Source organism: Crinia signifera, chromosome 5, assembly GCF_055691185.1.
Source record: "Crinia signifera chromosome 5, ASM5569118v1, whole genome shotgun sequence".
Lineage (NCBI taxonomy): Eukaryota > Metazoa > Chordata > Amphibia > Anura > Myobatrachidae > Crinia > Crinia signifera.
In genome coordinates, this window is record NC_139221.1 from 81,746,433 (window position 1) to 81,768,553 (window position 22,121).

Sequence of the window (22,121 nt, forward strand, 5' to 3'; positions counted from 1 at the left end):
TCCTCCCAGTGTTTCACCTGCTCACTCTCGAATGGATACATCTTGGCTACCCTCAGTGGCACCGCCACCTTTTTATCCGGGTGCCTCCATTCTTCGTCCACCATTTCCTTCAACGCCTTTGTTAACGGAAACGTTTTACTTTTTTTCTTTTTGTCCTGGAACAGCAGGTCCTGCAATTTCTCTTCCCCCTGAGTCTCTTCTATTTTCAGAGACTTATTGATAAGAACCAACAGGTTCTCCAATAACACTGGGTTAAAGTCAGCCTCTGCTTTATCCTGCGCTATCTCTCCTTCTTCCATTTCCTCCTCTCTGAATGCCGGTCCCTCTGCCGAGTCTTGGGATCCCCCTGAGAGCTCAGCTCTGCTCCTTTTTGCCTGCATTTTTTCCACATCCTGCTTTGTCATAAACGTGTCCGCCAACGCTGTCTTCAGCATGGACACCAATTCGGTCATCTGGGGCATACCCATCTGTTGGGTTAGTTTGCAGGCGCTACACGAGGAGCCTATCCACATATCCGGCAGGGCCTTGTCGCACAAACTGCACTTGGCAGGATGGTGTTTCTTGTGCTTGGCCTTTGCCTCAGCCTGCCCCTTGCTTGTGTCTGACCTAAAACACATATATCACAGTCAGTACCCGAACTGCTTCACCAACCAGTGCTTATCTATGGCTTACCCTGACTTTCTGTGCTGCTTCTTCCCCTCATCCATAGTGACAGCTTTAAGCCTGCAGCTAAAGCAAATAACACAGAGTAAGGATGATGGTAACTCCTCCAGCTAATGCTGTCAGCGGAGTCTTACCGTCTGCTGGAATACTGCGTGCGTACACTTCACTGCTCCCCGCAGTCTATCAGCTCTCACCGTTCACTGGCTTCAAAGAGCTTGCTGGCCCGTTTTTAGGAGCTTCATGCTCCGTTTTTAAAGATTATCGGCGCCTTAATGATGCGCCCCCCGGTGCGTGCGAGCGTGCTCCCTCCGGCCGGCTTCCACTACCCTGGAAGGAAAAAAAAAAGACACTGAGTCCTAAGGAGGTGGAGCTTATATAGGGGCCAGTGTTCTTTTTTGTTTCCTTCCAGAGTACTACCCTTCGGGACTTAACCCATGAGTTGGCTGCCATGGGGAGGTAGAGGAAATTAGGTATGGGCTTCTGCAAGATAGTGCGCTCAGCTCGGAGACTCTTCTGCCAGATGCTAACGCCAATAACAGCACCGTTTTCCATGTAAGGAACTTTATTTCTGCTGACTTCAAAGGCTCGAACCAGGATGATTGAAGAAATTCCAAAACTAGGTTTAGATCCCAAGGCGCCACCGGACTTTTAAAAGGTGGTTGGATGTGTAGGACCCCCTTGATGAAGGTCTGCACCTCTGGGAGAGTCGCCAACTGTCTTTGAAAAAATATAGACAGCGCAGAAATTTGGACTTTGATGGATCCCAGCCTAAGGCCCAGATCAACACCAGCCTGTAAAAACCTAAGGAATCTTCCTAATTTGAATTCCGAAGGAGAAAATTTATGGCTTTCACACCAAGAGACATACCGCTTCCAGATTCTGTAGTAATGCTTTGAAGTGACTACTTTTCTAGCCTGGAGCATAGTCGGAATAACGGCACTTGGGATGCCTTTTCTTGCTAGGATTTCCCTTTCAATCTCCACGCCATTAAATTTAGCCGACGTAAGTCGTGATAAATGAACGGCCCTTGCTGTAGAAGGTCTGTGCGGTGTGGCAGAGGCCAAGGGTCTTCCAGAGACAGGGACAGAAGGTCCGCAAACCAGGTCCTGCGCGGCCAATATGGGGCAATGAAGATCACCAGAACCCTTTCCCGTTTTATCCTCTTGAGAATTCTCGGGATCAATGGGATGGGAGGAAACAGGTAAATGAAGCTGAAGGGCCATGGCGCCGTCAGTGCGTCCACCGACACTGCTAGAGGATCCCGCGTTCGGGAGCAATATCTCGGCAGTTTCTTGTTCATTTGTGAGGCCATCATATCTGCCTGAGGGCACCCCCACCTGTCCACCAGCATTTGAAATATCTGAGGGTGTAGACTCCACTCCCCTGGGTGCAGAGTGTGTCTGCTGAGATAATCCGCTAGTGAGTTTTGTACTCCCGGAATGAAGATGGCCGATATGGCCTCTGCGTGGCTTTCCGCCCACCTTAGAATTTTTGCCGCTTCTCTCATGGCAGACCTGCTTTTTGTGCCCCCTTGGCGGTTTATATATGCCACTGCCGTGACATTGTCCGATTGGACTTGAACTGGCCTTCCTCTCAACAGATCGGAGGCCTGTAGTAAGGCCTGGTGTATTGCTCTTAGTTCTAAAATGTTTATGGGAAGGGAGGCCTCCTGCTCTGACCATAGACCCTGGAAGTGAACTCCCTGGGTTACTGCTCCCCAACCCTTCAAGCTGGCATCTGTTGTTAGGAGTACCCATGGGTAAACTCCGAACCTCCTTCCCTCTAGCAGGTTGGATGACTTCAGCCACCACAGAAGAGAGACTCTTGTTTCCGATGACAGAGTGACTAGGGAGTGCATGTGGAGATGGGAACCCGTCCACTTGTTTAAGAGGTCCAGTTGGAAAGTCCTCGCATGGAAGCGTCCGTAGGGAATCGCTTCGTATGCTGCTACCATCCTCCCGAGTAGTTGTATGCAGGAGTGGACAGATATCCTGCGCGGTTTCAGAACCAACCGCACCATCCTTTGGATGGCCAAAACCTTCTCCGTTGGCAGGAAGACCTTCTGCGCCACCGTATCTAGTATCATCCCTAGGAAGAGAAGTCTTTGAGATGGTACTAGCTGCGACTTCTTTAGATTCAGTATCCATCCGTGGGTTGACAGGATCCTGGAGGTGGTGCTGACACTCTCCTCCAGTAACTCTCTGGTAGGGGCCTTTATTAAAAGGTCGTCCAGGTATGGCACAATATTCACTCCGGCCCGGCGGAGTAGAAGCATCATCTCTGCCATGACCTTCGTGAATATCCGAGGGGCTGTAGACAGGCCAAACGGTAAAGCCCTGAACTGGTAGTGGTCGTTTAGAATCGTGAAGCGAAGATAGGCCTGATGTGGCGGCCATATCGGGATGTGAAGGTAGGCATCCTTTATGTCTAACGACACCAAGAACTCCCTTTCCTCCAATCCCGAAATGACCGCCCTCAAGGACTCCATCTTGAACTTGAAGGTCTTGAGATGCATGTTCAGAAACCGAAGATTCAGTATAGGGCGTACCGAACCGTCTGGTTTGGGTACGACGAATACGTTGGAGTAGTATCCCTTCCCCCTGAGATGGGTAGGTACCGGAATTACCACAGCCTGATCTATTAGTTTCCGAACCGCCTCCAGGAGATTCCTTTGAGATTCTTGTGAAGCTGGTAAGGCTGATTTGAAGAATTTTTGAGGCGGGGTAGAGGCAAACTCTATTCTGTATCCCCGAGACACTATTTCTAGCACCCAGGGGTCCAGGGCAGAGGCCCGCCAAACCGGACTGAAATGAAGTAAACGTGCTCCCACTGGAATGTCCCCCCCTTGAGGAAGGGAACCGTCATGCTGAGGGTTTTTCCTGAGTGGAGGTGTGAGCCTGCTCGGGCAGGACTGCTGACTGGGTTCTGCGGGACTTGCCTCTTGTGCCTCTGACTGCATTTGAGGCTCCACGGCCTCTGGACCTGAACCTCGCGGTCCGAAAGGACTGCAAGGAGGGCCCTGAATAATTTCTCCGCTGGGGTGGAGGGGCAGACGGCAAGTAAGTGGACTTTCCAGCAGTTGCCTGTGAAATCCACTTATTTAGTTCTTCACCGAATAGAGCCTCCCCGGTGAAAGGTAAAGCCTCTACACCCCTCTTAGACTCTGGGTCGGCCGCCCATTGTCGTAACCATAAGACTCTGCGGGCGGAAACAGACATAGTGTTTGTCTGAGCTGCCACAACTCCAATCTCTTTTAATGCTTCACATAAAAAATCTGCAGATTCCTGGATATGTCTCAAAAGAGTCAGCATATCCACCTGAGGGTTATCCTCTTGTAAATCAGCCTGAATTGCCTCAGCCCATTTGCTAATGGCTTTGGTTATCCAACAACCTGCAATAACTGGTCTCTGAGTTGCCCCAGATGCCACATAGATAGCCTTTAATGTGGTTTCCAGCTTCCTATCTGCTGGGTCTTTTAAAGAGACTGCCCCAGGGACTGGGAGCACTATCTTTTTAGAGAGCCTGGATACAGATGTATCCACTGCCGGTGGGGTCTCCCACAACTTTCTATCTTCAGAAGGGAAAGGAAATATAGATAAGAACCTTTTAGGCACCTGAAATCTCTTTTCTGGGTGAGCCCAAGACTGTTGAAATTTCCTGTTAAGCTCTGTAGAGACAGGAAAGGTGGCAGAGGATTTTTCTTTTGTAGAGAAAAACATAAGTTCTGTCTGTTCCTCTTCCTTGTCAGGAAGATTTAGGACCTCTCTTATAGCAAAGATGAGAGCATCCACCCCTTGAGAGTGAGATTCCTCAACTACCTCAGGAATATCTACCTCGTCCTCTTCTAACTCCTCATCATCATCAGTGTCTGTGCCCAGCAGAGCAGGCAAAGAACGCTTTTGAGGAAGAAGCTTAGGTGGTCTTTGAGCAGCAGGTGTAGCCCTAAGATCAGCCACAGACCTCTGTAAGTCCTGTCTCTCCTGTCTAGCCACAGCTAATTCAGAAGAAATGGAAGACATCATTCCCTTAATAGAATCTAACCAAGCAGGCTCCTGGTTGCTAGTACCCTGCTCAGGTGGAATACAGCTTTCACACACAAGAGACCCCTCCACTAAGGGGGTGAATTTTGCGTGGCATGACTGACACACAGACTTCTTCCCTTTCATGCTGTCGGTAAGTATATAATGCTTATAAAATATAACTATACCGCACTTGCAGAGCAACTGTAACTTCCCCAAGCAGTGAGAAGGGACAGAGAGGGAGAGCCAGCACACAAGCCCTTAGCTGGGCGCTAGGTAGGCACCCGGGCTAACAATAACGCAGTTTGGTCCTACAGAGGACACAAGTGTGGCACTGACAAGCACCCACGGACCCCCACAACCCCACTGTGTTACCAGTCTGTTGTACGGTCTCTGCTGCGTCCTCGCGGTGCTCTCAGCAAGCGGTAATGGCGCCGGCTGCTGCTGCTCTTTCGCGCTCTCCGGGAGGCTCCGCCCCCAACATGGCGCGTCTGTGTAAAATACACGCCGCCGCGGCTAGAAGAATCCCGTTAGCGGGAGACTTATTACCGCTGTTCCGTCACTCTGATGGGGCGGCGGCTGATGGTGTGCTCGTCAGTCCTTAATGACTGCGGTAACATCACCCTCCGGGACCAAACCCCGGCAGCAGGACACGGACCATTAACCCTATAAGAGGTTGGTGCCGTGTCCCTCCATCAGGACAGCAGTAAGCACAGCTTGCTGCAAAAAATAAAAATAAAAATAGAAAAATATACAAAAAACTCTGGAGCTCCAGAGTGTGCTACCGGCCCGTAGGGCACTTTTTTCTAAACTGGGCTGTGGGAGGGGGCATAGAGGGGAGGAGCCAGCACACAGGATGTTAATTTTTATTAAAGTGCACCGGCTCCTTTGGACCCATCTATACCCCATTGTCTACCTGAACCCCAGTATACCCTAGGACGTTAGAGAAATAAAAAAAGGTGATCAGTGATGCGACACTGATTACCAGTGAGGGGCAGCAGGTGTACAACCTTTGGTGGTACTGACAGGTATATATAAAAAAAAAAACCTCTGTACCCCCAAAAAGTTGCTGATCACCTCAGATATAGTGATCAGCACAAAGGCGGGGGCAGCAGACACAAAATTTAGCACTCTCTATCACTCTCTGTCACTATCTCTCTCTATCTCTCACTATCTATCACTCTATGACACTGCAGCAGCAGCACTGACAGGTATATCTATATATAAAAAAAAACCTGCGCCCCCAAAAAGTTGCTGATCAGTTAATTTATACTGATCAGCACAAAAGGGGGGGCAGCAGTCAGTTATATAAAAAATATATAGCACAATCTGTCACTATCTCTCTATCTCTCTCTATCTCTCTCTATCTATCTATAGCTCTATCACACTGCAGCAGCACAAAATATAGCACTAGGCCTCTCTCTCTCTATCTCTCTCTATCATATAAAAAATATATAGCACAATCTGTCACTATCTCTCTCTCTATCTCTCTCTCTCTATCTCTCTCTATCTCTCTCTATCTCTCTATCTATAGCTCTATCACACTGCAGCAGCACAAAATATAGCACTAGGCCTCTCTATCTCTCTCTATCTCTATCTATCTCTCTCTCTCTAACTCTCTCTCTATCTAATAAATCGCAGCAGCACAAGATGTCACAGGATGTCACAAGATGTCACAAGCATAAGCAATATCAATGATCAGGTAAGTATTTTGGATGGGTTCTGGTCAGTATAGGCGGCAGCTGGGCACGGTGACCGCACTGCACGCTATTCCAGACCGGAATGGCGTCTGCAGTGCAGTCACCGTTAGTTTAAACCCCCCTCCATGGCTGTGATTGGTCCGTCGAACCAATCACGGCCTTTGGGGGCGGGAGGGGTGAGGTGGGGTGACACCAGTGTCACCCTTACACCCCGCGGTGATTGGTGCTGTACTTTACAGCACCAATCACCTCCGATCCCGTGTCACCGGCGAACGTTATTCGCCGGTGACACAGAAAACGCTGTGAATGGCTGTTCACAATGAACAGCCAATCACAGCGATCGCCGACGGGGGGGCGGCATCGCCGCCCCCCCTGGGCATGCACGGACATGTCTGCTGTCAGGGACAGCAGACATCGTCCCTCTGTCACTGCGTCTCTAGACGCAGTGACAGTTTTAAGCCATGACGTATATATACGTCAACGGTCGGGAAGTACTTCCCGGCCATGACGTATATATACGTCAAATGTCGTGAAGGGGTTAAATCCAGTGTTTTCACTCTGCTATGCACAACGTACTTGTATTCTTTTTCAACCATGTTTTCAGGAACCGCCTGTTCAATTGCCTCTTCAAAGAATTGTTCCAAAGTTGGCATAAACTCCCTAGAACATAAAAACAATATGGAAAAAGTGATTTGAAACATTAAAGTGATGGACCACTATATATGATGGATTTAATACCATTAGTTATGTCACTCTGCTGGGTGTGGATTATTTGGATGACAGTCATTAGGTCAACCACTATTAGTTGAAAGGCAATAGGTTGACACATGGAATGGGTCAACAGGGTCTAGGTCTACCCAAGCAAAAAAGTTGTGTCAACATTTTCTGTGTTGACCATTGACATGTTAGCACTTTGTCAATGTTTGTTCATGTCGATCTAGACCATGTTGACTTTTCATGTGTCGACCTATTGGCAATAGTTGACCTATGGACGGATACCTCATTTTGTCGTTCTGCTTTTCATCAGACCAGCTAAGATGTGGTATGCTTCCTACTATACAGACCAGGGGCCTTATTTTAGTTCACTCTTTCTGACAAAATCCTTCTTAGATGGACAAAACCATGTGCACTGTAGGGGGGCAGATGTAACATGTGCAGAGAGAATTAGATTTGGGTGAGTCATTTTGTTTCTGTGCAGGGAAAATACTGGCCGCTTTATTTTTACACTGCAATATAGATCTCACTTTGAAGTAAAACCCCACCCAAATCTAATTCTATCTGCACAAGTAGCACCTGCCCCACCTGCAGTGCACATGGTTTTGTCCATCTAAGAAGGATTTTGTCAGAAAGAGTGAACTAGAATAAAGGCCCAGGTTTGGTAGTGTTCCAAGCACACACCATTAACTTCGGATTTTGAAGCTTAGACCAGATTTCACTACTCACTTTAGTTTCCATTGATTCCTTTATTCTTCCTATCTCATCATTCTCCAGATGATCCCTCACAATGTACCGCTTGCTGAAATGCATAGTCTTCCCCAATCACCAGATCCCACTCCTACTACTAGGTCTGTAGCCCACGTCTTCAACCTGTGGCCCTCCAGATGTTGTGGAACTACATGTCCCAGCATGCCCTGACAGTTTTGGCATGCTCTTCTAGGAAAAAATGTGGCAATGCATTTTGGAACATGTAGTTTCACAACATCTGGAGGGCCACAAGTTGAAGACCCATGTCCTAAGCAATGTGTCAGTAAGTTATGTCTCAGGAGCACCGATAGTAGATCGGAAGGAGTCAGTGACGTGCCCCAGCTCACCTGGTCTCGGATTTACACGCTTCTATGTTGTCGGGACATAAATTCCACAGCCGCGTTAACTCTTCACTGAAAAGACAAATTCAAGTTACAGAAACAGGCAATACATCTTTATTGATAACATGGTGCCCAATTCACAATACAGACATTTCTGATCATTTGTAAAGTGCGCAAGCATCAAAGTCACACTGTAAATGCACAAAGGAGCCTTAGCCATGTCGCTCATAGTGAGAAGAGTCAGGGACTGCTTGTGAGAGGTAACGGGGCTACCTACAAAATATGCAGGTATGTGACGCGTTTCAATTTGCAACTGTTACCCCGTAAGCAGACAGCATGCATCAGCGTTCCAGTTCCCGGGGCAATGAGGGTGCTCAAATGGTCAATTATTGAAGCATCTGTGACTGGCGCTGGAACTTTATACACAGCTACACCGATGCTGGGCGTCTCATTACAGATCCCTCCGTCTGAGACATTTGCATACTTCACACAGGGAATGTATTAGTGTATAACTCTGAACAAGTGTCAGAAAAAGCATTACCAAAAATACACTTCCAGTACATATTTAAGTAAAAAAAAAAAAAAGTACACTATAGTATCATCCAAAAACCGGACAATGACTAAATCCACATGTAATCTCTGCACCACTCATACGGGGATCAGCAATGCGGAACATTACAGAAAACAGGTTCCTATGATGTGGAAAGCTGTAGAATAATGACAGACGTAACGTAAGACATATGACACAGAGCACACAGTAGTACACTTACATAAGCTGTAAGACACACAGTACAAGACAGTAGAAAACTCTTACTTTCCCATTAAGATCTTCTTGTTTGCCCCTTTGCCGAGAAAGTCCTCAGGGGCTGGTCGTTTCCTTGCTACTTTCAGTGGCTTATTTTCAGGTGGTCTACAATAAAACAAATAATAGCAGTAGAAGTATAGAATATAAATGTAGTATAACCTGCAGAGGTTTGCAGCGTTAATGCTGTACATGGACTCAACAGACTGCTCACTAGTAACCGGAAGCACTCACCGTTCTTTCACAAAACTGGGGCAGCCCTCATTTTTCCATGAATTCCAGTTTTCTTCTGTGTTAAGTATGTGCTGTAACGCAAGATTCACAGGTAAGTCCAGCAATGCGGTCCACCCATTTACACTAGTATTTTGCCTTGTTAGAAAGCTTACCTCCACCATTTTAGAAAACTTGTCTCCGGCGGAAGGTGTTTCACATAGTAACTGCATCAGAGAAGAGAAGCCGGTTTGCAATGGGTCTCACAGAGTAATACAATACAGTAACATTGTGTGTGTGTGTGTGTGTGTGTGTGTGTGTGTGTGTGTGTGTGTGTGTGTGTGTGTGCATACAAACCTGATGGACCTGTTTGGTGGTGTCCTCAATCCATAAAGACTGCTCATCTAGTAGGACATAATTTGAGCTGAAATAAGTAAAAAAAAAAAAAAAATCCATACAGAAATGTGAGCAGTTTTTATTTATTTTATTTAATTCATATAGTTTTAGTCAGTACTATGGTTGTCCATCTGCAAATATAAAAGGCCCCCATACACTTGTGCAACTTCTACCCTTGGAGAAGTCACATGCAATCCCCCCCTTGAGCCATTCGGGACCTTCCCAGGCGTGAGGATTTGCATGCAATATAGTGTATGCAGTCTTTTCGCATATGATCTCTCTCAAGTGATCCCTGCCCAGCTCAGAATGGATCCAACAGATCGCTTCTGTAGCCAGTGTGACTCGCAGGCTCCGGTGCAATGAGCATGGGCCTGCGCATTGCATCAGACCTGCTTTCAATCAAATGCAATTTGGAAGCTTTTCATGCAATTGATCACCGCTATAGCATGAAAAGAGTCCAAATGGCAAGTGAATTGCCTAGTGTATGGCCAGTTTAACACCAGCGGCAGAAACCACTGATTGTTCAGCCAATAATACACAAAATCGCACCAGTGACTGTGAAACCATTTAACTATAGAAGACCAAGCCTATTGTGCACAGAATGTAATTGATAGACCTTTACTTCATCCCAACTTAGTCTAAATTAGTTTTCATGCTCAGCGTACAAATAAACAGGAGGAGTTTGAGACAGTATGGACGTCTACTGATAATCTTAGGCTTGGGCCACACATAGCATGGGCCAAGCAGGTCCCGTTCAGTGGGACCCACTTGGCCGCAAAAGAGGTTGTATGGGGTCACACACAGAGTTGTGGCCGGATCCTGCAAAACAGTGCTTCTTGAAATGCAGTCATCCTACCAACCTGTCCTACCACAGCATGCTGTGGTTCTGCTGCAAATGTGTGGGCAGCTTCCTCCTTGGCTGCTATGTGTGGCCTGGCACTTAAGCTACCAAACACCTGGCTCACCAACTGGTCCTGCCAACTGCATAAGAATAATCACTACAACCAAGAAGCTCCTTTCAGTGGTCCATTTGCTCTTGGTGGTGTGTGTACCTACTATAGGTACCAGATAGCCTGCAAAGCACTGAGCAATGGAGGAGTGTTAGCTCCTATCTGTATGTTACAGGAATACAGCAATTATAAGCATCTTACAGGAACGGACCATAAATAACAAAGCCTTTATACATATCTCATATTACAGGGGAAGGTCTTCCATTTCTAATGGTTCACATGAGTGCCGTCATGGGGATATCCCGCCCCTGCCCATTATTCACTTATCTTGTATGTGAATCAGATAATATTATTCTAATGGCAAGGAGAGTATTTACTACCCAGAAATCTCTAAACTACTTCCAAGACCAAGGGTCTCAGAGTTCTATTATGCCCTTCAACTGCACCATATAGTACTCTGATGCTACTGCTGACTGCCCCCCATGTTGGAAATTGGGTTGCAGCCACCTGTGTGAATACAAGTTATTACCCTATGGATGATCAATCGAAGGATTCAAGCTGCATCCTTTAAACTAGTGGCAAGACCAGTTGGCCTTTGGGTGTGAATTGTAGATTCCAGTGAAGGCCGAACTTGGGCATGGTCACTGTCCAAAAACTCACAACTTCTGGGACCTCGGTCCCCTAGGTCGGCAAGGGTTACTTTATTTCCTGGAGCATCCATTGGACAGCACATCATCTTGATCAATTAGAATCTCTCCAGTACTTAAGGCAGGCATGTCCAAACTATGGCCGTCCAGCTGTTGTGAAACTACACATCCCAGCATGCCTTGCCATAGTTTTAGCATTCCCTAATAGCAACACTGTGGCAAGGCATGATGGGACTTGTAGTTTCACAACAGCTGGAGTGCCATAGTTTGGACATGCCTGACTTAAGGAAAGCTGCTGCAGCCTGAATACCTTGTTCCCCTTTAAGGCAATTGCTACTGCAAGGTACATGCATACTTTGCATAGTGTTTCCAGTGCTGCATTCTCCAATTCCCAGCAAACTCACTCATATAAGGGGGTTTCACTATTAGACATACATTTTCTGTTTTCAACATTGAGAAAACATTTTTCCATGGTTCCGTATATTCCTGCATTACTATACTGTATACAAAACGTACTAATCCAGTGATGCATGCAATAAGCACTATTAGGAAAAGATACCACAGAGAGGTGTGGGACAAGGGCATTGCTGCCACAGGGTGGTATGTACACACGTAGCTGGTGTATAGGACACAAACATATACGGATTACCAATATAAAAAGATTACCTTTTAAACTTAACTTGACCTTTCAAGTACTGGAACAAAATAAGGTACTGCACCAAGATGTGGCGGCGAAAGTTGCTGTCACTTAACTGCAAATCCATTAACTAGAAGTAAACAAAAACATACATAGACTTAAAATACTAAATATTAATAGCGATATAAGCAATAACTACAGAAAGGTTTCAAAATATTCAGTCTTTAATTTATGTAAGCAGTCAAACAGCACAACGGTGGTGTGACAGACAATGAAGCAGTAATACTAGTTGTTTGTTGTACAAGACATTGCCCTATTGTAAAGCTATAGTGGGGATATGTAACCAGGCATTACCTTCTCACTTGTCAAGAACTTCGCAAAGTATACATGTTCTCCTCCAGATTTCAGCTCTTCAATTTTTTTCCGTGATGCCTGTGTATCATCCAACTTGTAGCTCTTAAATACGGTCAGTACTTCATCGGAGAACTAGAGAATGTAGAAACTTATCTCAAACTGGACTATACTCTTTGAAATAACGCTATTAGATGTGTAAATAGCGGAGACAGATTTCTGACACACAGAAAACCGCACAGCAATAACCACTGGATAAATAGCCTTCACCGTTGCTAGTATCTAGGTAACAGTGCTTTATTTTATCTAGAGGACAATATACAACCCTCAAGATTCAGGGGTAGATGTATGAAGCAGTGATAAGGGAGAAGTGGCCATGGCAACCAATAAGCTGCTCCTTATATTTTATTGTATGCAAGTTATAGATGTTACTTCATTGCTAATTGGTTCCCATGGGCCATCTCCTTTGGCTCACTTCTCCATCCCTTATCACGGCTTCATACATCTACCACTCAATCTCCATAACTGATGACATGCTGCATTGATAGCCGGATAATCCACCTCCATCAGATGTTGGCACTGACATTTGAAGGCGGCAGAGTGGAACGATGAGGTGGGGCAATATCAAATCAATCCCACATAGATATAGTCAATACTGTCCGAATTAATAAATTTGAGCAGAATATAGAAAACAATGTTATTTCACAGCTTGGCATTTTATTTAAGCTTGTTGCCGAAATGTACAGAAAAGCAGACCATCGTTATGCAGCTTTCTTTTGGCTGGTTAAATAATCATGTCTTGCAGTGTGAAGTGTATTGATGCATGTGGATGTACAGATGTGTCCAAATATATAGCTCTCCTCCGAGTGCTACAAGCCGCATTACACAATGCGCAAGTGCCGGCTGTCTTTTCATGTGATTTTTCCTGTTAAGTGATTCAAATAGGATGCACAAGCAGCTTATACTGATTAAAATACGTGGAATGCCTACATATAAAAGATGAAAAACATCACACAATTGATAAACATCTCAAATTGGGAAATGAACACCACTGGAATACAATGTATAAGGAGTCACTCCAAATAGAGATAAACGTGCTCAAATAGCAGCTGTTGCGGTTTACCACATATCTTGCCGCTGAAGCTCAAGTTCATAATTGATCCAATAGTTAGTCCGCTCTATGATTACGGCTTCACCAACCGGTTGATAGTGGGCACTGCAAGGGTCACGCTAAAGATGAAGAATGGCAATCAAAAGAATTGGTAGTGGTATCCAAATCCCTTAGAGAGAGTTCTGAGGTAGGCTGGAACGTTTTACTACCAAAGATTTCATTGCCATTCTTCATAGTGACCAATGCAGGAACCACTAATTCTTAATCATTCACTTGTATAACTTTGAAAGCACGGCTTCTTCCCTTGTTTTTGTCCTATGGGTTTGGGAGCGGACTACTTCCCATATAAGTAGCTGCTATTACAGAACCAGTTTCATTCAGTGCCCATGTTTAACCCTTGGTTATTTCTCCCATATCACTCAGGGCCCTTCAAGTGCCCATTACAACTCCCTATTTGGGACAGCAAAAATGAATGAAATAGGCAAAACAAGTTTTAATGTGGTTTCGGTGGGGAACATGGTATCAAAAAGTCTTTAGGACCACAACGTCTGAGTTATACTAGCACTACTAAGCACTTGTTTTTGTCCTCCTTTGCTGTGTATAAACATTAGTATCCTACTATGTAGACAGAAGTCTGTGAGGGATATATACCTTCAGGAATGTTTTCCAGGAATTTTTGTCATAGCACTGCACAGGATTCCTGAAGTAGTCTTGTAGCACCCAGAATTTTCTATACAGGTTGTAATCTATAGGAATTGAACTAAAAAATAAATAAAAATAAAGTTCAGATTAAAGAGTAGTGTAAAGATCTGAAAAGATTGGTCACAAATATAATTAGAAACTTAAAACGAGAAACTTCTGCATTTCGAAATCAGACAAAGCACTGGCCTGTACTTCCTGGCAACTGGTGTGAACATTACTGGAAAATATTCATATTCCAAATAGTAACACAGATGAGCCCACCAAATGCCCCGTACACATCAGTGGAAGGTATGACCAAAATGAGGAGGTGGGTTGTAAGCCTATGGGTGGCTCTACAATCACAGGATATACAAAGCAAAAATCTGTTCTGAATAATGATACTTACGAACTGTTTGGGGCTTCATCATCTCCCATCTCACCTTCTTCAATCTCCATTCCATCTTCCCTATCCTCCACTTGCTGTAAGTAACAAAGAAAAAAAATCCATTTTCATCATTGAATAGAAAACAGCCTTATTTTCCTTGATTTCTATTTAATAAAGGCAAAGGACAACACTTACCTTCTGTCCCAGAGTGCTCTCCTGCTCATTGACATTAAACACAGTGACATTCTCCAAGTTAAACTGACTTTGCAGATTCAAACCTGTAACAAAACAAGAAAAACATATTATGAAGAATGCACATATACAGGTTGAGTATCCCTTATCCAAAATGATTGGGACCAGAAGCTTTTTGGATAATGGATTAGTCTATAGTTATATTTCAATGATGTATCTTGAGGTATTTAAAAAAAAAATACATTTTGGAAACTATTGTTTTTGGAATAAATTGGATAACGGATATCTGTATAAGGTATACTCAACCTGTAGTAATATAGACCTAAAAACAGTGTTTTGTCCTGTTGAGAACGGTACAGCATCAAAATTCATTGCACATTTTCTGTGTTGCCAACCTATTACACATTGCTTTGTAAGGAACAGTAAGGGGGTATTCAATCTGTGCCGCTATAGCAGCACTCGCCTACTCAATGCTGACGTTACCGGCAGCATTGAAGGCAGCCAGATACAACTTTTTTTCTGTTTTGTCTGAAAAGGCCGCAGATTGTCGAAATATTAATATAATCCTTTATTTGAAAATCATTGTGGACTCCCTTGACCACAAGGTCTGCATGTAACTTTCAGGTTTTCCCAGTTCTGGCTATTTAAGAAAGAAACACTGTGTTCTAGCGGTTTGGTTTGCGTTTAGCCTTAACCTTGATTTAGGCAGTATTGGTCTATGTTGCTTGCCTAGCTGCCTCCACGGGGATTATGATATGTATGAAGATGTAGTTTTGTATATGCTGGCTTACACAGTGAGATCAAAAGCTGTGCCCCCACCCATCTAATCATTCAAAAACAACTGTTTACAAAATAAAAGTGGATCATTGGGTGTACACCATCACTTACAGCTAAAACATGTTATTCGGTACATTAACTTATTTATTCAGCAAATATTATAAAGCAAAAGTATAGACGTGAATAAGGAGAAGGGATTCCAAAAAAAATAATAATTACTGTTTTCACCTGTAATAAAGTGTTGCACAATGAAATAGTACAGTGTCCTCTCAAAATGATAACGCTCATACATTAATACAGGGTATACCCTGAGAGGATCTGGAGCACCAGTGATGCATAAGGAAATGCCATTTCCCCAGGGTATGGATGCCTGTATCTGGAGCTCACTTTTGGACAGAGATTAAAGACAATGGTAAACCCCTCTAGCTGATTGCTTGCATCGTAACCACTAGTTAAGTCCCAAATGCTGGACCTTTTCTGGCTATCCTGAGATTGAGCCCAGTGTCTCTAAGCTCATGTGCTCTGCCTGCCACCAAGTACATACAGTAATTAGTGACTAGTGGTTAATTAGCCGTCTCCAACCAAGTGGCGTTGCAGGAGCACAATTACACATATACCCAGAAGTAAGTAGTTCCATATAGCGGTGGGGGAATCCATTCCAAGTGATTGTGTAGAAGCCTAGTGGTGGCAATGTAACGGCCACAATGCAGCGGGAAGAATCCGTAACAGGTGAAGGAGGAAAATCGGTACTTGTTTCCTAGCACGGCACCCGTCGGGTCCCATCGCATACCATTAGTTAAGGTATGCGATGGGACCCGATCTGACCCGATATTCGGGTTTAAAGAGCTTCCTATACAATTTTAAAATCGCATTGCATTAATTGTACACCCACCCTGATTATTATGTAAAATGCCCCCCCCCCCCCATTGTTAACGCCACCCCACTATCAATGCTAACCCGAAGCGTGGCGAGCGCAGCGAGCCCACGAGGGGCGGCGTTACACGTCCTCCGACCTTTTCATACCCCCACTATACACGTCAGCGTGGAGTTGATTTTAGATCGTTTGGCGAGCGCAGCGAGCCCCGCGGAATACATGTGAAGTAATACGCGTCCGCTCGCCATGCTTCGGGCTCGCCTCACTATATAAAATCAACTCCACGCCGACGTGGATAGTGGGGGTATGAAAAGGTCGGAGGACGCGTACCGCCGCCCCTCACGGGCTTGCTGTGCTCGCCATGCTTCGGGTTGGCGTTGATAGTGGGGTGGCGGTAAGAATGGGGGGGGCATTTGACATAATAATTACCCATCAGGGTGGCGGTACAATTAAAAATCGGGTCAGATCACATTGCGTTGCATGCGATGCGACCCGATCTGATAGACCCGATTACATAAGATTAAAATCGGTGGCGCCGTGCTAGGAAACAAGTACCAGAAAATCCTATACCTTCGTAGTGAAGAGAAAGCCCACTTAGGGTATATATATAAAGACGTGTAACCTCTATCATAGGAAAGGCCCGCCATAGGTAAAAGGACTTCTTCCTAGTTTTATCCACTACTTACACAAGTAACAAGGACATTGGTCACACAAACAACATGTTTATTACTATCTCTTTCATACTAAAGTAACCTAATGTCAGACTTTCATTCAGCATCCCCAAGTTTAGCTTTGGATCTCACCAGATTTCTCAGAGAGCGGAAACAAGCGGGCAAGGAACAGCTGAATTCTTCCACAGAACACTGTATTCTGTGATTTGGAGAGTCTTCTTAAAAGGTCTGAAAGAATAAATGGCAATCATTTAAGAGATAGAGATAGATATAGAGATAGATAGATATAGAGATAGATATAGAGATAGATATAGATAGATATAGATAGATATATATCTCTGTCTCTGCGCTTCATTTCGTATTTGGAAATCCCACCATTTACCTTGTATACCACTTATTATAACCTGGATTAAATACTGGAAATCTTACCATTGCACATCCTCAACAAGTAGTTCTTTCCAGCTGAATAAAATGTATTCTGAAAACAGAAGCGAGAGATCACATAATGTGTATTATAAAATTCAGCAGTAAGAAGGTCATGCAAATTCTACATGTAGTTGCTGGTACGGTACAGTACTACATAGAATAGAAAACACAGACTTACAGATTTCCATGTTCCAACATTCTTCTCAACAAATGTGAATATTCTGTCGCAGTGGTCCAAAGGAAGACAATCAAGGACATCTCCCAGGAGCACAAAGGGTGTGGTGGCTGTGCAAATACCTTATGGGAAACAATAGAGGTCATCCAATAGTCACACTCAACAGCTAACACTGCTATCCTCACATATGGGGTGCAGGAAGTATTTCTTTGTTACACCAAAATTACAGGTTGAGTCCCTAATATCCAAAATACAGAATTTTTGGAGTGTGTAGAAGATAGAGGCACCTTTGTTTTCGGATGACTCAGTTTATACAATATTTGTTTAATGGCCACAATTATTACAAACATTGTATAAAATCACATTCAGATTGTGTATAAGGTGTATATATAACAAAAGCATTCTATGTTTAGACCTGGGTCCCATTATGCCAGGCCAATATATCCAAAATAGTTTTGGTCCAGAGTAAAATCTGCAAAATTGTCGCAAATTCACAAGGTTTTTGTCAAATTCATGGTATTTTGACAACTTTCGTCCCAAAGAGACAGTCTGTGATTGAATATGAATAGGCAAATCTTTGCCCCTTAACCTGTACTAAGCAGAAAACAAACCTGTGACTTAAATACTATTGTGGGGATTCAGTAAGCCCAGATCATTTTTCGTTATATTTTTTTGACATTATTGAGTTTTGTTTTTTCCTTGGCAATTCAATTACACCATGTTACTTTGTGCCTGAAAAATTATCTATTTTCAGGTGAAAACTCATAGGAGGGTATTCAATATACTATTCCAACTGTTGGAACGTCCTGACAGACGGAATCCCGTCAGAATTTTCGTCATAGTACAGTACATAGACAGTAGGTATTCAATGTACCAGGTGTGTCAAAAAGTCCACGGATTGTCGGAAAATGTCTGAATTCGACAATCTGCGGCTGTTTCCAAGAAACCAGATCCGACTTAAAAAAAAAGTTGGATCTGACACCCTTCAATGGTGTCGTTAACAGCAGCATTGAATAGGTGAGTGCGGATACTGTCCCTGTCGGGAAATATCAGCAAATACTGAATACACCCCTTAGAATCCATAAAACAATCACAAACCTATGTATTTTTGCTTCACAAAAAAACGTGCAAATTATCAGGGGGGTGAGGGAGGAGGCGTTTACCGGGCTCCTCATGTTGTGACATTTCTAATACAGTACATATTACTGAAGAAAGGTCAGCATCTCCTACTTATGTATTGGATGTCATATGATCCCTTTACTTGAACCAACAATAGAATAACAACAAAAAAACGATGCAGTAACAGTAGCTGTGCTCCCATGGATTGGAAAGGTGGACAGGAGGGTTCAGAGTCACCAACCGAATGGTAACATACTGAACCAAGAGGGTGGAGAGTACTGCTCATGAGGCCTGCCACATATGCGGCATCTGTAGCCTTCTGTACAGAATAACAACCCATCTGGGTGTATCCTTATTGGTCAGTAAGTGATCTTGTTGCAAGTGACAATGTTTGCAAATATACTGCAGAATATAACCAAAAGCCCACCTTCTGTAACTCCATGGATGGCAAGTGAGATAATAGCAAGACAATTCTCACACGAGACTTTGTTTATCTAGATGGAGACAAGAGAAGACTAGTTAGAGTACAAAGTATAAACACACTTCCAGACTCTACATTTCTGTTACTGGAAGTAAATAGTACAGTTGCAGACAAGGCTTCCTACAAGCTTAATCATTACGGATGGTAAAGTTATTTGGGGCTAAAAATCTTTTTAGACGCTGTTCCATCCATCTATACGGCAGTCTTTAAATCTACCCACCAGATCTTCCCATCCACTAATGTCCCATGGAAGAGATCCCAAGATTCCTACTTTTTCTTGAAATATTAAATTTAGATTTTTAAATTAAGCATTTAAGAAACATCTTAGCACAATAGACAGAAGTGGATGCACATAGCTACCAATCAGCTTTAAGGTAGCATTCAACGCTGACAAGTGACTGTTTTGTGTATTACAAGTTCTGTATATAATGTTTAGTTTACTATAGTCTGTATATAAATGTTAGTTTAATATAGTCCATTTCCTATTATTTCTAACTTACTACTGAGGAATCCTTTCGATGGTATTTTATTTGCTCTAGTGTCAATTTAGGACATTTGACAATGTTTCAATAACTGCATACTAACTTCTGGCCTTTATTTGTGTCTCATACCCCTTTTCACACTTGCAAAAATATCCCGGGTTTTTGCACATGAATGCGCATCAACCCGGGATTTAGCTCAGTGTGAAAGGGTCTTGGGCGAATATCCAGTGTTCAGCATTCCGGGATTTCTACCCAGGTCCTGACCTGGGTAGAACCCGGAATCGACATGGGATGTGGTCAGTGTGAACGGGTATTCTGGGTCAGCGTGACCTAGATCCCATTCACTGCAGTGAAAATGCGCCGCTGGGAGGTGCTGACACCTCCCAGCGTCGCCCAGCCAAGCCTCCAGAGGACGCCACCCGCCTGACTTCATTCCGGTTCGGGTGGCCAGTGTGAAAGGGTACATTCCCGGGTAGTGTCCCGGGATGCATCCGGGAACACAATCCCGGGTCTGCGAATGTCACATGCATTTCACTTACTCCCCAGTTTCTTAGTCACATTTCTAATGAGCAGTGTTTAGTAGTACTGGAAACACCGACGCTCATTTCAACATAAACAGCTCTGACAAGATATCTCATGTACATTCCTATGTTCCCTCATTTTGGTTATCGGTATGTTTTCTCATAGTGCTAGATAACAGTAGAACCTATTGTAACCTAGGCTTTCAGATTCCTGCGTACAATGTTCACACGCCAACTATATACTGTGTCAACCATTGTAATGTTTACCAATAGTGGTCGACCTTAAGTCAGGATACTGAGCAAACAAGTATTTTAATATCCATATGAAAAAACAGCACCAAAAGTCAAATGGGATTTTGGTCATTAAGTCGACCCTATTAAGGTTGATATGCATTGGGTCAACCACTGAAGGTCGACATCTAAAATAGGCAATGGCAAGGTCGACAGTCAAAAGGTCATCGTGAGTTTTTCACTGTTTTTTTTTCAGCAGACATGTGGTGACAGGCAGTAGTTCATGCCCTACCATCCACTAGGGTGTGGAGGGAGAATATAATAGTGTGCCAAGCGCAGCGAGCCACGGGAGGGGACGTAGTACGCTTTGACGGTGTCCATGACGACATTCAAATAAAAAAAAACATTAAAAACTCATCTCAACCTTTTGACCATCGACCATGCCAGTGTATCTTTTTCAGGTGCCGACCGTCAGTGGTTGACCCAATCCCGGTCAAACAAATGGTCAGTTTGATACATTTTATATTTGCAAGGGGGCAGAGATAGACTTACAGTGCACTCCAGCCATCAATGTAACTGTACCTATTTATAGAATAACGTTCTGTAAAACAAAAAATGATGATTAAGCCTAATGGCTAACTTACGATTTCCTCCTCTAAAACAGCTCTAAAAACTTGGTCGAGGGTCAGCTTCTTCTCATTTTCACTGCAAAATAAAGTGTTGAAGTTTACATTGGCACACAAGTGGCACACAGGTGAGTATGTGGCTGCAACCAGCAAACTGTAGCTAACGGCACATACTCCATGGCAAATATATGCCTCATGGGGATTCTTTGCCAGTCACCAGCCATTTCTATCTATCCATTAGATGGGTATTTCAGGGTGTCAACTAAGAAATCGAACATAGAACCCTCGCATGGGGGAGGCAGCCAGAGTAACATCCTATTCTTAGGTGTTCTCATGTCAAGAGGATGCTAAATTCAGATGGTTTCTTTGCATCCAGCAAGGGGTAGGTGCAGTTGCAGATGAGGAGATGAGAACAGATGATCATGCGCAGGAGAAAAAAATAAAAAAGGGTTTTTGAAATCCATCTATATTGCATATGTGGCCACATACAGACCTGTGTGCACTTCAAACCAGTTTCACTATGGGAAAGGATTGTGAGTGCAGGGCAGAAACTAGGATTTCTGGCAGGCTCCTGGAGGTGCAGAGGATGGCAGCCTAGTCACACAGGAGCAGCATTTAGAGTATACTTTGTGAGCTGCATGTATGCATATAGATTGCATTCATTACATGTACCTCAATCAGCAAATAGTCATAAGTGATATAGCTGTAATACACAGCATAATACTATTTACTGTAGATGCCGCTCCAGTGTGGCCGGGCTGCCATTCTCTGTGCCAGCCAGCCAATCCCCTCCCAACTGATGCTCCCTGCACTGCCGAGAGCCCACACCATCCCCTCTGAGGTTACAGACGCCCGGGAGCCCGAGCTTCTGGTCTTTTATCGCAGCCACATTCTCTGACTGCAAGGAGGAATGCTGGCTGGAGCACCGGGTCCCACAGCATCGGCCATCAGAACAGGCGCCAGACAACTTGCTCCTACCCTAATGCCCCAACATATCCAGCACCTGGGTCACCTGATCCCCCTAGTTCCCCCCCCCCCCCCCTCCCTGGTGAGTGAAGGGCAGTATGGATGGTGTAATGGTTAGCATTACTGCCTCACAGCACTGAGGTCATGGGTTTGATTCCCACCATGGCCCAAACTGTGCAGAGTTTGTACATTCTCCCTGTACTTGTGTGGATTTCCTCCAGGT

General features: G+C 44.3%; 1 protein-coding gene across 1 annotated transcript in view; it reads right to left on the reverse strand.

The window, feature by feature from the left end:
* The window catches only part of THOC1 (THO complex subunit 1), a 36,478-nt gene that overhangs the window by 13,204 nt on the left and 1,153 nt on the right, over window positions 1-22,121 (reverse strand). The window contains exons 3-18 of the mRNA XM_083187545.1: window positions 20,951-21,011; window positions 19,019-19,085; window positions 17,476-17,594; window positions 17,301-17,349; window positions 17,004-17,099; window positions 14,553-14,635; window positions 14,379-14,452; window positions 13,943-14,051; window positions 12,184-12,315; window positions 11,859-11,959; window positions 9,557-9,623; window positions 9,376-9,426; window positions 9,224-9,294; window positions 9,002-9,097; window positions 8,194-8,259; window positions 6,959-7,042 (exon numbers count right to left, since the gene is read on the reverse strand). Coding sequence (XP_083043671.1) covers window positions 6,959-7,042; window positions 8,194-8,259; window positions 9,002-9,097; window positions 9,224-9,294; window positions 9,376-9,426; window positions 9,557-9,623; window positions 11,859-11,959; window positions 12,184-12,315; window positions 13,943-14,051; window positions 14,379-14,452; window positions 14,553-14,635; window positions 17,004-17,099; window positions 17,301-17,349; window positions 17,476-17,594; window positions 19,019-19,085; window positions 20,951-21,011 — 1,326 coding nt within the window. The remainder of the gene's footprint in view (window positions 1-6,958; window positions 7,043-8,193; window positions 8,260-9,001; window positions 9,098-9,223; window positions 9,295-9,375; window positions 9,427-9,556; window positions 9,624-11,858; window positions 11,960-12,183; window positions 12,316-13,942; window positions 14,052-14,378; window positions 14,453-14,552; window positions 14,636-17,003; window positions 17,100-17,300; window positions 17,350-17,475; window positions 17,595-19,018; window positions 19,086-20,950; window positions 21,012-22,121) is intronic.